This window comes from Myxine glutinosa, chromosome 13 (assembly GCF_964187855.1).
Source record: "Myxine glutinosa chromosome 13, kmMyxGlut1.1, whole genome shotgun sequence".
Classification (NCBI taxonomy): domain Eukaryota; kingdom Metazoa; phylum Chordata; class Myxini; order Myxiniformes; family Myxinidae; genus Myxine; species Myxine glutinosa.
In genome coordinates this window covers 97,763,176-97,779,069 of record NC_136273.1, presented here as the reverse complement: position 1 = coordinate 97,779,069, position 15,894 = coordinate 97,763,176, and the positions used below count along the sequence as shown (strand labels likewise).

The following is a 15,894-nucleotide window of genomic DNA, read 5'->3' as shown; positions in this document are numbered from 1 at the left end:
AGTTTCTGTCAACCCTCGACTCTGATTCTGCAACTGGACCTGACGGCATCAGCCCACGGGTCCTAAAATCCTGTTCTTCCGCTCTTTCACTCCCTCTCTCTGTTCTCTTCACCCTCTCTTTTGCTCAAGGTCATCTGCCATCTGCTTGGAAATCTGCCAACATCACCGCTTTGCACAAAAAAGGTGCAAAAACAGATCCCAGCAACTACAGACCAATCAGCCTTCTCCCAATTATCAGCAAAGTCATGGAATCCATCATTGCTTCAGATATGAAATCTTTCCTCTTCTCCAATGGCTTGATCTCTGATCATCAATTTGGTTTCAGACCTGGTCACTCGACTCTGGACATGCTGCTTCTGCTTTCTCAACAATGGATGGAGGTCCTCAATGCCAAACAGGAAATTAGAGCTGTCTCCCTTGACATATCACGTGTCTCTCTTGACATATCACGTGACATATCACGTGCCATATCAAAAAGAAAAGAAAAAAAAAGGACTTCCAGGAAAGAAGTCGGTATTTCAAAAAAGTGGATCTGGGGTGAAATTAGCGGGGGTAGAAAAGATCAAGGTTTTGGATGGGGGAAGATAAGAGATGGTGGTGAACAGCTGTTTTAAAGACCTGGAGAGATGTGTGGGATTGAAGAGAGTGAGGGAGTTTGTTCCAGAGGCGGGAGAAAAGAGGAATGAAGGAGTGAAGGTGAGCAGAGAGTCTTGATTTTGGCAGTTTAACCATAAGAGGGTTGCAGGCAGATCTTGTGCAACCTGTAGGAATATTTGCGGGACAGAGCCCAGAGAGAGCTGGGGGGGCAAGGCCAGAGAGGAGTCGGTAGAAGACGGAAAGACAACCAACCTGCCTGCGGTGAGTGAGTGAGAGGCCCTTGGAGTTAGCTTCATCGCGGGAGATTCCAATGATTCTGAATGCTTTGGTTTCAACAGCGTGAAGACGAGCTAGGTGTGAGGCAGAAGCACCAGCCCAGAGGGGAGAGCAGTACTCCATTGAGCTGCGGATGAAAGCCTTGTATGTGGTGAGGAGCTCAGGTGTGCCAAGGAAGGACTTCGCACGATGGAGGATGCCCAGTCGGCGACTGGCTTTGGAGGCCAGATTTGAAATGTGGTTTTCCCAGGAAAGATCATGGCAGATAGTGAGACCCAAAAGCTTGAGTGACAGAACTTCTTGGAGAGGATTATTCAGAAAGTGGATGGGAGGGTTGTCCAGTCGGTCTTTTCGGAGAGACATCGTAAGAGTGTGAGATTTGTCAGGATTGAAAGACATGTTCCACTTGTTTGCCCAGTCTGTGATTTTGTCCAGGTCTGCAGAGAGTGAGGAGGCTGCAGATTGCCGATCTGAGGGATGAAGAATGGAGCGACAGAGAGTAGAGTCATCAGCAAAGAGATGGAGAGGATTTTCAAGAGAGTCAGAGAGATCATTGATGAAGACCAGAAAAAGCACAGGGCCCAGAACACTGTCTTGGGGAACTCCAGCCTGAACAGGAAGAGGAGATGAGAGAAACCCATTCAGGGCCACACGTTGACTACGACTGGAGAGGAAGTCCGCCAGCCATGCGTGGAGATTTCCATGGATACCAAAAGAGGAGAGTTTGGTGAGCAGAGCGGGGTGCCAGACCGTATCGAAGTCCTTGGTGTCCTTGTGTTTTATACTTCTCCCAACCCCCCCCATCCCCCTTCCCACGCGTCCTCCCCCCAAGCCCTCTCCCTCCCACAGATCTCCCTGCTCTTAAATGTTGTGTGCTCTCAAGTGTTTGTGTGCTTCCCCTTCTCTTGTCTTCCGCTCCCTCTTTTTATATATTTTGTTTGTCTGGTTGATTTGTTTGTGAAGTAAATGTCAGCTCTTTCACGAGCCTCGATTCAGTATCCAAAAAAAAAAAAGAAAAAAAAAAAAGGACTTCCAGGAAAGAAGTCGGTATTTCAAAAAAGTGGATCTGGGGTGAAATTAGCGTGGGTAGAAAAAAATCAAGGTTTTGGATGGGGGAAGATAAGAGATGGTGGTGAACAGCTGTTTTAAAGACCTGGAGGGATGTGTGGGATTGAAGAGAGTGAGGGAGTTTGTGCCAGAGGCGGGAGAAAAGAGGAATGAAGGAGTGAAGGTGAACAGAGTCTTGATTTTGGCAATTTCACCAGAAGAGGGTTGCTGGCAGATCTTGTCTTCAGTTAGAGTACGTAGGAATATTTGGGGGACAGAGCGCAGACCGACCTGGGGGAGCAAGGCCGGAGAGGAGTCGGTAGAACACAGAAAGACCACCTACCTGCCTGCTGTGAGTGAGTAAAAGGCCCTCAGAGTTAGCTTCATCGCAGGAGATTCCAATGATTCTGAAAGGTTTGGTTTCAACAGCGTGAAGACGAGCTAGGTGTGAGGCAGGAGCACCAGCCCAGAGGGTAGAGCAGTATTCCATTGAGCTGCGGATGAAAGCCTTGGATGTGTGTGTCATCATAAATCTGTGTCACCATTTTTCTCAGAGATAGCTTAACAGATCTTCGTCAAACTTTTCGAGGTTCATCAGTAACAGCTGGGGAGTGTTTTCGGCAAAAAAAAAAATAAAAAAAAATAAAATAAATATTTGAAAAAAAAGGTTCTTTTTTGGATAAAAAAAAAAATCGCTTTTTAGTGCCTGAGCCTTTGTAGCTGTATGAAAGGAAATATTAAATTATCCCCAATTAGTGTGTGTGTTTGTGTGTAACATTATCATATTAAATATTAATTTTACTTATTAGGTGAAGGTAGGGGAGGACATGTTTTAGGCACCGACAAAAATAGGAAAAAAAACATTGATTTCGTAGAAATGCCAACAGGATTAGAGCATCACCGGGCAAAGTCGGGTACTCCTGCTGGTCAGAAATATAAACCGCTTCTTCATGTTATTCCCCAATTCCAATAGATTGTTTTGTCCTCTTTGGATATATTCACTCACCGTGTACATATAAGTAGTCCTCCAGAAGCTTGATTTTTTGCAAATTGTTTCGATTCGTGATTAGAACATAATAATAACCATAATCTTTCGAGGTGAGATTGTGTATCTTTACAGAACATTTTCCCAAACCAAGGTCTTCAACCAGCGAGTAGCGACCCTGGATTTCGCCAAACGTCGAAAGCGGTTTTTTTAAATCACAGTAGGAGGAGTAATCCTTGCACATGGAAATGCTCACAACAGCCGCCGCAGGTGGATGAACCATGCAATTAAACAGGGCACTGTGGCCGACAAAACCATGAAGGTAGCCTCCTTTCACTGGAAGCAAAAACCCTGCAGCGGAACAAAGAATCATGCGCTTGTAAAATCCAAAATGTGCTCGTAAAATAATTGCTTTTGTGCAAAAAATACAACAAAGTGTAAGATCAACAATTCATCGAAACGCAACAAACCATTATGGTGAAGTAATGCATATCATATATACATACATGTTCGACTTACACATGAAAAAATACAAAATTGTTCCGTTCATCAGGAAGGCCATTTTGAGATCTGCTCAACAAGCTCACCTGCAAGAAAATTCCAGAATAATCACAATGTCAGATACGCACGATACTGTGCAATAAAATGTGTTCCATTTCACACTCATTCGTTCAGGAGCCACAAAATGTTCATCACCTGCAACGAAGCACAGCTTTAATATGGGCTTTGGAAAGCTTGTCTGTCTCTAAGGTGATGATGATTTTCACTTCCGGCAGGTCACAAGTGGAACAGGTGTGAAGAAATACACAGAAGAACCGTAACTAATTAACGCACGACGACCAAACGAATGAAAAACCACTTTTGTAAAAAATTTTGTAAAAAAAAAAAAAAAAAACCAAGCGACACTCGGTAAAGAGAACAAAGTAGAATGCCACTCAGGAGAGCATCCTTTTGATCTCACAAATAATTGGTGGTTAAACTCAGTGATCTGACATGCAAATCGTCTTCAAATTTTAAATTAATCGGATGAAAATTGACAATTCAAAAAATTGGCCTATGTTGACCTCAAAAATAGTTGGTGGTTGAATTCAGTTAGCTGATATGCAAATCCTATTCACATTTCAAGTCAATCGGATGAAAATTGAGGATTTTAGGAATTCGAAAAAAGTGGTTGACCTTTGGCCTATGTTGACCTTTGCCTATGTTGATCTCAAAAATAGTTGGTGGTTGAATTCGGTTCGCTGATATGAAAATCCTATTCACATTTCAAGTCAATCGGATGAAAATTGAGGATTTTAGGAATTCGAAAAAAGTGGTTGACCTTTGGCCTATGTTGACCTTTGGCCTATGTTGATCTCAAAAATAGTTGGTGGTTGAATTCAGTTAGCTGATATGAAAATCCTATTCACATTTAAAGTCAATCGGATGAAAATTGAGGATTTTAGGAATTCGAAAAAAGTGGTTGACTTTGGGCCAATGTTGACCTTTTGACCTTTTGACCTTAAAATATATAGGATTCTGTCGGACCACCAACTCCACGATTTGGTGAAGTTACATGAGGTCGGTTTGAAATTGTAACCTGAAGGCAAGTTCAAGTGAGTGGACAGACAAACACACACCTGGAGTGATCAACACATTTTTTAACATTGTTTTTTTTGCCAGGTAATGAACCCCAAAAAACAGTGAACAGAGATTTCGAGAAATCCAAGGTTTTTTTCTAATTCTCTGAATAACAGTTGGGTTATTCCATTGACCTTTGAAGGAAATGTCCATTTATTCGTGAATAGCACGTGGCTGTTGGTTGCATCTTCTCTGGTAGCGCAGCTGTGCCACCGATGCAGTGCCCACTGGAGGTTAGGGCAGGAATTCGTAAATTGATCAAGGTGCTGGCGATGACTTTCCTATTCTTTACAAAACATGTCGTGGGATCTTCAACAACGAACAACAACCGATGCTGACAGATGTGTTCTTAGTTCACGTCCGATCCAAGGGACACTCGTTGACGCAACATCCGGCTGGTGAAACAGGAAGGAGACGGTTTAGATGTGCGTCATGGATGGAATCTAACGATGCTCCTTACACCTACTTCCTGCCTCCTCTCGTGTAGTTAATGCTATCACTGTTGCTTATACATCACAATCACTCAAACCTTTGGGCCTCACCATCATCCATCTTCCTGGAGCAGACCATATCTCCACGATGACATCCAAAGCAGCCGATTGGGCATCGTTCATCATGCAAAGTCTTTCCTTGGCCAATCTGAAGTTTTGACGACCGACATACACCGCTTGATTGATGGAGTACTCCCCTTCGGGTTGTGGCCCTGCCGCACACATTACATTGCCCTTCTGCATTCCGTCCATAGCAAGGTCCTCAAAATCATTGGGATCTCCCAAATCATAGCAAGGTCCTCAAAATCATTGGGATCTCCCAAATCATAGCCAGGTCCTCAAACTCATTGGGATCTCCCAAATCATAGCAAGGTCCTCAAAATCATTGGGATCTCCCAAATCATAGCCAGATCCTCAAAATCATTGGGATCTCCCAAATCATAGCAAGGTCCTCAAAATCATTGGGATCTCCCAAATCATAGCAAGGCCCTGAAAATCATTGGGATCTCCCAAATCATAGCAAGGTCCTCAAAATCATTGGGATCTCCCAAATCATAGCAAGGCCCTCAAAATCATTGGGATCTCCCAAATCATAGCAAGGTCCTCAAAATCATTGGGATCTCCCAAATCATAGCAAGGCCCTGAAAATCATTGGGATCTCCCAAATCATAGCAAGGTCCTCAAAATCATTGGGATCTCCCAAATCATAGCCAGGTCCTCAAAATCATTGGGATCTCCCAAATCATAGCAAGGTCCTCAAAATCATTGGGATCTCCCAAATCATAGCAAGGTCCTCAAAATCATTGGGATCTCCCAAATCATAGCCAGGTCCTCAAACTCATTGGGATCTCCCAAATCATAGCCAGATCCTCAAAATCATTGGGATCTCCCAAATCATAGCAAGGTCCTCAAAATCATTGGGATCTCCCAAATCATAGCAAGGCCCTGAAAATCATTGGGATCTCCCAAATCATAGCAAGGTCCTCAAAATCATTGGGATCTCCCAAATCATAGCAAGGTCCTCAAAATCATTGGGATCTCCCAAATCATAGCAAGGCCCTCAAAATCATTGGGATCTCCCAAATCATAGCAAGGTCCTCAAAATCATTGGGATCTCCCAAATCATAGCAAGGCCCTGAAAATCATTGGGATCTCCCAAATCATAGCAAGGCCCTGAAAATCATTGGGATCTCCCAAATCATCGCAAGGTCCTCAAAATCATTGGGATCTCCCAAATTATAGCAAGGCCCTGAAAATCATTGGCATCTCCCAAATCATAGCCAGGTCCTCAAACTCATTGGGATCTCCCAAATCATAGCCAGATCCTCAAAATCATTGGGATCTCCCAAATCATAGCAAGGTCCTCAAAATCATTGGGATCTCCCAAATCATAGCAAGGCCCTGAAAATCATTGGGATCTCCCAAATCATAGCAAGGTCCTCAAAATCATTGGGATCTCCCAAATCATAGCAAGGTCCTCAAAATCATTGGGATCTCCCAAATCATAGCAAGGCCCTCAAAATCATTGGGATCTCCCAAATCATAGCAAGGTCCTCAAAATCATTGGGATCTCCCAAATCATAGCAAGGCCCTGAAAATCATTGGGATCTCCCAAATCATAGCAAGGCCCTGAAAATCATTGGGATCTCCCAAATCATCGCAAGGTCCTCAAAATCATTGGGATCTCCCAAATTATAGCAAGGCCCTGAAAATCATTGGCATCTCCCAAATCATAGCAAGGTCCTCAAAATCATTGGGATCTCCCAAATCATAGCAAGGCCCTGAAAATCATTGGGATCTCTCAAATCATAGCAAGGTCCTCAAAATCATTGGGATCTCCCAAATCATAGCAAGGCCCTCAAAATCATTGGGATCTCCCAAATCTCATTGGGGCCTTCTCCCAATTATCAGCAAAGTCATGGAATCCATCATTGCTTCGGATATGAAATCTTTCCTCTTCTCCAATGGCTTGATCTCTGATCATCAATTTGGTTTCAGACCAGGTCACTCTACTCTGGACATGCTGCTTCTGCTGTCTCAACAATGGATGGAGGTCCTCAATGCCAAACAGGAAATTAGAGCTGTCTCCCTCGACATATCACGTGCTTTCGACACGGTCTGGCACCCCGCTCTGCTCACCAAACTCTCCTCCTTTGGTATCCATGGAAATCTCCACGCATGGCTGGCGGACTTCCTCTCTAGTCGTCGTCAACGTGTGGCCCTGAATGGGTTTCTCTCATCTCCTCTTCCTGTTCAGGCTGGAGTTCCCCAAGGCAGTGTTCTGGGCCCCGTGCTTTTTCTGGTCTTCATCAATGATCTCTCTGACTCTCTCGAAAATCCTCTCTATCTCTTTGCTGATGACTCCACTCTCTGCCGCTCCATTCCTCTTCCCTCAGATCGGCAGTCTGCTGCCTCCTCACTCTCTGAAGACCTGGACAAAATCACAGACTGGTCAAACAAGTGGAACATGTCTTTCAATCCTGACAAATCTCACACTCTTACTATGTCTCTCCGAAAAGATCGACTGGACAACCCTCCCATCTACTTTCTCAACAATCCTCTCCAAGAAGTTCTGTCGCTCAAGATTTTGGGTCTCACTATCTGCCATGATCTTTCTTGGGAAAACCACATTTCCAAGCTGGCCTCCAAAGCCAGTCGCCGACTGGGCATCCTCCGTCGTGCGAAGTCCTTCCTCGGCACACCTGAGCTCCTCACCACATACAAGGCTTTCATCCGCAGCTCAATGGAATACTGTTCTCCCCTATGGGCCGGTGCTCCTGCCTCACACCTAGCTCGGCTTCACGCTGTTGAAACCAAAGCTTTCAGAATTATTGGAATCTCCCGCGATGAAGCTATCTCTGAGGGCCTTTCACTCACTCACCGCAGGCAGGTAGGTGGTCTTTCTGTCTTCTACCGACTCCTCTCCGGCCTTGCACCCCCAGCTCTCTCTGTGCTCTGTCCCCCAAATATTCCTACAGGTCGCACAAGATCTGCCAGCAACCCTCTGATGGTTAAACTGCCGAAATCTCGGCTCTCTGCTCACCTTCACTCTTTCATTCCTCTTTTCTCCCGCCTCTGGAACAAACTCCCTCACTCCCTTCAATCCCACTCCTCCCTCCAGGTCTTTAAAACAGCTGTTCACCACCATCTCTTATCTTCCCCCATCCAAAACCTTGATCTTTTCTACCCCCGCTAATTCACCCCAGATCCACCTTGTTTGAAATTCCAACTTCTTTCCTGGAAGTCCTGGCAGTGTCCATATGTTTTATACCTCTCCCACCGCCCCCTTCCCACGCCCCCCCCCAAAGCCCTCGCCCTCTCTCAGATCTCTCGATGTCTCCATGTCTCTCGGTCCCTGCTCTCAAATGTTGTGTTTGTGTCCTTCCCCCTCTCTCCCCATCTTGTCTACCGCTCCCTATGTTATATGTTTTATGTGTCGGTTTGTCTTTCTGTGTGATTAATGTTCGCTCTTTCACGAGCCTCGACCTTGTATACAAAAAAAAAAAAAAAAAAAAAAAAAAAAATCATAGCCAGGTCCTCAAACTCATTGGGATCTCCCAAATCATAGCAAGGTCCTCAAAATCATTGGGATCTCCCAAATCATAGCCAGATCCTCAAAATCATTGGGATCTCCCAAATCATAGCAAGGTCCTCAAAATCATTGGGATCTCCCAAATCATAGCAAGGCCCTGAAAATCATTGGGATCTCCCAAATCATAGCAAGGTCCTCAAAATCATTGGGATCTCCCAAATCATAGCAAGGCCCTCAAAATCATTGGGATCTCCCAAATCATAGCAAGGTCCTCAAAATCATTGGGATCTCCCAAATCATAGCAAGGCCCTCAAAATCATTGGGATCTCCCAAATCATAGCAAGGTCCTCAAAATCATTGGGATCTCCCAAATCATAGCAAGGCCCTGAAAATCATTGGGATCTCCCAAATCATAGCAAGGTCCTCAAAATCATTGGGATCTCCCAAATCATAGCAAGGTCCTCAAAATCATTGGGATCTCCCAAATCATAGCCAGGTCCTCAAAATCATTGGGATCTCCCAAATCATAGCAAGGTCCTCAAAATCATTGGGATCTCCCAAATCATAGCAAGGTCCTCAAAATCATTGGGATCTCCCAAATCATAGCAAGGCCCTCAAAATCATTGGGATCTCCCAAATCATAGCAAGGCCCTGAAAATCATTGGGATCTCCCAAATCATAGCAAGGTCCTCAAAATCATTGGGATCTCCCAAATCATAGCAAGGTCCTCAAAATCATTGGGATCTCCCAAATCATAGCAAGGCCCTGAAAATCATTGGGATCTCCCAAATCATAGCAAGGTCCTCAAAATCATTGGGATCTCCCAAATCATAGCAAGGTCCTCAAAATCATTGGGATCTCCCAAATCATAGCAAGGCCCTCAAAATCATTGGGATCTCCCAAATCATAGCAAGGTCCTCAAAATCATTGGGATCTCCCAAATCATAGCAAGGCCCTGAAAATCATTGGGATCTCCCAAATCATAGCAAGGCCCTGAAAATCATTGGGATCTCCCAAATCATCGCAAGGTCCTCAAAATCATTGGGATCTCCCAAATTATAGCAAGGCCCTGAAAATCATTGGCATCTCCCAAATCATAGCCAGGTCCTCAAACTCATTGGGATCTCCCAAATCATAGCCAGATCCTCAAAATCATTGGGATCTCCCAAATCATAGCAAGGTCCTCAAAATCATTGGGATCTCCCAAATCATAGCAAGGCCCTGAAAATCATTGGGATCTCCCAAATCATAGCAAGGTCCTCAAAATCATTGGGATCTCCCAAATCATAGCAAGGTCCTCAAAATCATTGGGATCTCCCAAATCATAGCAAGGCCCTCAAAATCATTGGGATCTCCCAAATCATAGCAAGGTCCTCAAAATCATTGGGATCTCCCAAATCATAGCAAGGCCCTGAAAATCATTGGGATCTCCCAAATCATAGCAAGGCCCTGAAAATCATTGGGATCTCCCAAATCATCGCAAGGTCCTCAAAATCATTGGGATCTCCCAAATTATAGCAAGGCCCTGAAAATCATTGGCATCTCCCAAATCATAGCAAGGTCCTCAAAATCATTGGGATCTCCCAAATCATAGCAAGGCCCTGAAAATCATTGGGATCTCTCAAATCATAGCAAGGTCCTCAAAATCATTGGGATCTCCCAAATCATAGCAAGGCCCTCAAAATCATTGGGATCTCCCAAATCTCATTGGGGCCTTCTCCCAATTATCAGCAAAGTCATGGAATCCATCATTGCTTCGGATATGAAATCTTTCCTCTTCTCCAATGGCTTGATCTCTGATCATCAATTTGGTTTCAGACCAGGTCACTCTACTCTGGACATGCTGCTTCTGCTGTCTCAACAATGGATGGAGGTCCTCAATGCCAAACAGGAAATTAGAGCTGTCTCCCTCGACATATCACGTGCTTTCGACACGGTCTGGCACCCCGCTCTGCTCACCAAACTCTCCTCCTTTGGTATCCATGGAAATCTCCACGCATGGCTGGCGGACTTCCTCTCTAGTCGTCGTCAACGTGTGGCCCTGAATGGGTTTCTCTCATCTCCTCATCCTGTTCAGGCTGGAGTTCCCCAAGGCAGTGTTCTGGGCCCCGTGCTTTTTCTGGTCTTCATCAATGATCTCTCTGACTCTCTCGAAAATCCTCTCTATCTCTTTGCTGATGACTCCACTCTCTGCCGCTCCATTCCTCTTCCCTCAGATCGGCAGTCTGCTGCCTCCTCACTCTCTGAAGACCTGGACAAAATCACAGACTGGTCAAACAAGTGGAACATGTCTTTCAATCCTGACAAATCTCACACTCTTACTATGTCTCTCCGAAAAGATCGACTGGACAACCCTCCCATCTACTTTCTCAACAATCCTCTCCAAGAAGTTCTGTCGCTCAAGATTTTGGGTCTCACTATCTGCCATGATCTTTCTTGGGAAAACCACATTTCCAAGCTGGCCTCCAAAGCCAGTCGCCGACTGGGCATCCTCCGTCGTGCGAAGTCCTTCCTCGGCACACCTGAGCTCCTCACCACATACAAGGCTTTCATCCGCAGCTCAATGGAATACTGTTCTCCCCTATGGGCCGGTGCTCCTGCCTCACACCTAGCTCGGCTTCACGCTGTTGAAACCAAAGCTTTCAGAATTATTGGAATCTCCCGCGATGAAGCTATCTCTGGGGGCCTTTCACTCACTCACCGCAGGCAGGTAGGTGGTCTTTCTGTCTTCTACCGACTCCTCTCCGGCCTTGCACCCCCAGCTCTCTCTGTGCTCTGTCCCCCAAATATTCCTACAGGTCGCACAAGATCTGCCAGCAACCCTCTGATGGTTAAACTGCCGAAATCTCGGCTCTCTGCTCACCTTCACTCTTTCATTCCTCTTTTCTCCCGCCTCTGGAACAAACTCCCTCACTCCCTTCAATCCCACTCCTCCCTCCAGGTCTTTAAAACAGCTGTTCACCACCATCTCTTATCTTCCCCCATCCAAAACCTTGATCTTTTCTACCCCCGCTAATTCACCCCAGATCCACCTTGTTTGAAATTCCAACTTCTTTCCTGGAAGTCCTGGCAGTGTCCATATGTTTTATACCTCTCCCACCGCCCCCTTCCCACGCCCCCCCCCAAAGCCCTCGCCCTCTCTCAGATCTCTCGATGTCTCCATGTCTCTCGGTCCCTGCTCTCAAATGTTGTGTTTGTGTCCTTCCCCCTCTCTCCCCATCTTGTCTACCGCTCCCTATGTTATATGTTTTATGTGTCGGTTTGTCTTTCTGTGTGATTAATGTTCGCTCTTTCACGAGCCTCGACCTTGTATACAAAAAAAAAAAAAAAAAAAAAAAAAAAATCATAGCCAGGTCCTCAAACTCATTGGGATCTCCCAAATCATAGCAAGGTCCTCAAAATCATTGGGATCTCCCAAATCATAGCCAGATCCTCAAAATCATTGGGATCTCCCAAATCATAGCAAGGTCCTCAAAATCATTGGGATCTCCCAAATCATAGCAAGGCCCTGAAAATCATTGGGATCTCCCAAATCATAGCAAGGTCCTCAAAATCATTGGGATCTCCCAAATCATAGCAAGGCCCTCAAAATCATTGGGATCTCCCAAATCATAGCAAGGTCCTCAAAATCATTGGGATCTCCCAAATCATAGCAAGGCCCTCAAAATCATTGGGATCTCCCAAATCATAGCAAGGTCCTCAAAATCATTGGGATCTCCCAAATCATAGCAAGGCCCTGAAAATCATTGGGATCTCCCAAATCATAGCAAGGTCCTCAAAATCATTGGGATCTCCCAAATCATAGCCAGGTCCTCAAAATCATTGGGATCTCCCAAATCATAGCAAGGTCCTCAAAATCATTGGGATCTCCCAAATCATAGCAAGGTCCTCAAAATAATTGGGATCTCCCAAATCATAGCCAGGTCCTCAAACTCATTGGGATCTCCCAAATCATAGCCAGATCCTCAAAATCATTGGGATCTCCCAAATCATAGCAAGGTCCTCAAAATCATTGGGATCTCCCAAATCATAGCAAGGCCCTGAAAATCATTGGGATCTCCCAAATCATAGCAAGGTCCTCAAAATCATTGGGATCTCCCAAATCATAGCAAGGTCCTCAAAATCATTGGGATCTCCCAAATCATAGCAAGGCCCTCAAAATCATTGGGATCTCCCAAATCATAGCAAGGTCCTCAAAATCATTGGGATCTCCCAAATCATAGCAAGGCCCTGAAAATCATTGGGATCTCCCAAATCATAGCAAGGCCCTGAAAATCATTGGGATCTCCCAAATCATCGCAAGGTCCTCAAAATCATTGGGATCTCCCAAATTATAGCAAGGCCCTGAAAATCATTGGCATCTCCCAAATCATAGCAAGGTCCTCAAAATCATTGGGATCTCCCAAATCATAGCAAGGCCCTGAAAATCATTGGGATCTCTCAAATCATAGCAAGGTCCTCAAAATCATTGGGATCTCCCAAATCATAGCAAGGTCCTCAAAATCATTGGGATCTCCCAAATTATAGCAAGGCCCTGAAAATCATTGGGATCTCCCAAATCATAGCAAGGTCCTCAAAATCATTGGGATCTCCCAAATCATATCAAGGCCCTCAAAATCATTGGGATCTCCCAAATCATAGCAAGGCCCTGAAAATCATTGGGATCTCCCAAATTATAGCAAGGCCCTGAAAATCATTGGGATCTCCAAAATCATAGCAAGGTCCTCAAAATCATTGGGATCTCCCAAATCATAGCAAGGCCCTGAAAATCATTGGGATCTCCCACGACAAGGCTGAGTGTCCGGCCTGTTAGACTCACATCGCAGACAGATTGATAGCCTCTCTATGTTCTACCACCATTTTTTAGGTCTTGTCCCCTTTGTCCTCTCTTGGCTCTGTCCCTCCCAGGTTTCTGCAGAGTGCACACGGTTTGTGAGTCACCTTTTTGTTTAAATCTAAAAATCCAGGTTCACTTCTCACCCCCACTCCTTTTTTCTCTTACCTGTTGAACCAACTTCCAGAGTCTGTTCAGTCCCATTCTTCCCTCCAGGGCTTCAAGACAGGTGTTCACCATGACCTCAGGTCAACTCCATCTATACCCTTGATCTCTTCTACACTAAATGGCGCTAATCCCAAGCACTTCCTTTTTCCAGGTTATTGTGGTTTCTCCCTCCGTCTCCCTGTCTGTCTCCCTGTCTGTCTCTCTGTCCGTCTCCCTGTCCGTCTCCCTGTCCGTCTCTCTCTCTCCGTCTCCCTGTCCGTCTCTCTCTCCGTCTCCCTGTCTGTCTCTCTGTCTCCCTGTCTGTCTCTCTATCCATCTCTGTGTCTGTCTGTCTCTGTCCGTCTCCCCGTCTGTCTCTCTGTCTCTCTATCCATCTCTCTGTCTGTCTCTCTCTGTCCGTCTCTCTATCTGTCTCTCTCTGTCCGTCTCCCTGTCTGTCTCTCTGTCTGTCTCTCTATCCATCTCTCTGTCTGTCTCTCTATCCATCTCTCTGTCTGTCTCTCTCTCTGTCTCCCTGTCTGTCTCTCTGTCCATCTCTCTGTCTGTCTATCTGTCCGTCTCTCTGTCTGTCTCTGTCTCTCTGTCCGTCTCCCTGTCTGTCTCTGTCTCTCTGTCCCTCTCCCTGTCTGTCTCTCTCTCCTTCTCCCTGTCCGTCTCTCTGTCTGTCTCTCTGTCTGTCTCTCTGTCTGTCTCTCTGTCCGTCTCTCTGTACGTCTCCCTCTCTCCGTCTCCCTGTCTGTCTCTGTCTCTCTGTCCCTCTCCCTGTCTGTCTCTCTCTCCTTCTCCCTGTCCGTCTCTCTGTCTGTCTCTCTGTCTGTCTCTCTGTCCGTCTCTCTGTCCGTCTGTGAACAGGATATCTCAAAACGTTGGGGAAGGATTCGGACAAAATTTGGTGGACAGGTTTGGTCTATGTCAAGAATGAATTGACATCGATTTTGGTGAAGATTCGAATCCGGATCCAGATACGAGATTTAATTTTATTTTTAAACGGATTCTTCACTATTGAGACATGTGGCCAAAAACGATATATAGCATGTGTTACGGTTCCCGCGCACCTGAAGGGTGAGTTTGCGGGGAAGCCGGATGACCCGGCCGAAACGCCCCCTGGCGATGCGTGCAGGGCTGGGGGGTAGCGGGACGGCGGGGCTGGGGGGTGCCGGGGGTCCGACCGCCGGGGTGCGGCCTTGAAGCGGAGGCAGAGCTGCTTGCGGGGGGTGGTCCAGATCGAGGTGGGCCAGCTTGAGGCGGTCAACGGAGATGCGATCCGGGGCACCGCCGATGTCGATGGTGAAAGATTTGTCCCCGGTCTTCAGCACACGGAAGGGCCCATCGTACGGGGGCCGTAGCGGTGCCCGGTGGGCGTCGTGCCGGACGAAGACGTACTCCGCCGTGCGAAGCTCCGGGGCGACGTGGGAAGACGGGCAACCGTGGTGTGCCGTCGGCACCGGGGCGAACCTCCGGGCGGTCTCCTGAAGGGCGGAGCGCTGTTGCGCCGCGGACCAAGGAGCCGTGGAGTCGGGGATAAATTCGCCCGGTACCCGCAGTGGTTGCCCGAAGACCAGCTCTGCCGAGGACGTGCGCAGGTCGTCCTTGGGTGCCGTCCTGAGGCCCAGCAGGACCGAGGGGAGCCTGTCGGCCCAGCTGCCGTCGCGGCGGCTGGCCCGGAGCGCGGCCTTCATCGAGCGATGAAAGTGCTCGCACAGGCCATTGGCCTGGGGGTGGTAGGCCGTGGTGCGGTGTAGTTTTACGCCGAGCCCTTGCGCCACCGCGGCCCAGAGCTCCGAGGTGAACTGGGGGCCGCGGTCGGACGAGATGTCCGAGGTGGCACCGAACCGGGCAACCCAAGTGGCGATGAAGGCTTGCGCCACATCAGCCGCAGACGTCGTAGCCAATGGGATGGCCTCCGGCCACCGTGTGGTGCGGTCCACCATGGTGAGGAGGTGGGTGAACCCCCGCGAGGGGGGCAGAGGTCCCACCAAGTCGACGTGCACGTGGTCGAACCGACGCTCGGGCACCGCAAACGGGGCCAACGGGGCCTGGGTGTGGCGGTGGACCATTGCGCGCTGGCACGCGAGGCACATCCTGGCCCAGTCGCGGACGTCCTTCCTGAGGCCATGCCAGACGAACTTCGCCGCGACGAGCTTCTGGGAGGCCTTCGTGCCCGGGTGGGACAGGCCGTGGATGGCGTCGAAGACTGGGCGCTGCCAGCCAGCGGGCACGATGGGGCGAGGCCGGCCGAGGGAGACGTCGCACAGGAGGGCCGCGCCCGCGGTGTCGAACGGCACCTCGGTGACGCGGAGGCCTGTGACGGTAGTCCGCAAGGCCTGGACGCTGGGGTCGGCGG

At 47.5% G+C, this 15,894-nt stretch overlaps 1 protein-coding gene across 20 annotated transcripts in view; it reads right to left on the bottom strand.

Moving 5' to 3' along the window:
* LOC137439133 (sialic acid-binding Ig-like lectin 8) overlaps positions 1-15,894 on the bottom strand; it is an 85,296-nt gene that overhangs the window by 55,511 nt on the left and 13,891 nt on the right. For 4 of the 20 annotated variants that reach the window (XM_068134847.2, XM_078767794.1, XM_068134846.2 and 1 more), the window contains 2 exons: positions 3,425-3,492; positions 2,927-3,256 (listed from right to left, as the gene is read on the bottom strand). In XM_068134847.2, the coding sequence (XP_067990948.2) occupies positions 2,927-3,256; positions 3,425-3,467 (373 nt within the window). In that variant the 5' untranslated portion in view covers positions 3,468-3,492. Of the gene's footprint in view, positions 1-2,926; positions 3,282-3,424; positions 3,672-5,067; positions 5,254-15,894 lie in introns of those variants that run through there. The other 16 variants (XR_013621274.1, XM_078767788.1, XM_078767792.1 and 13 more) reach the window with 10 other exon arrangements.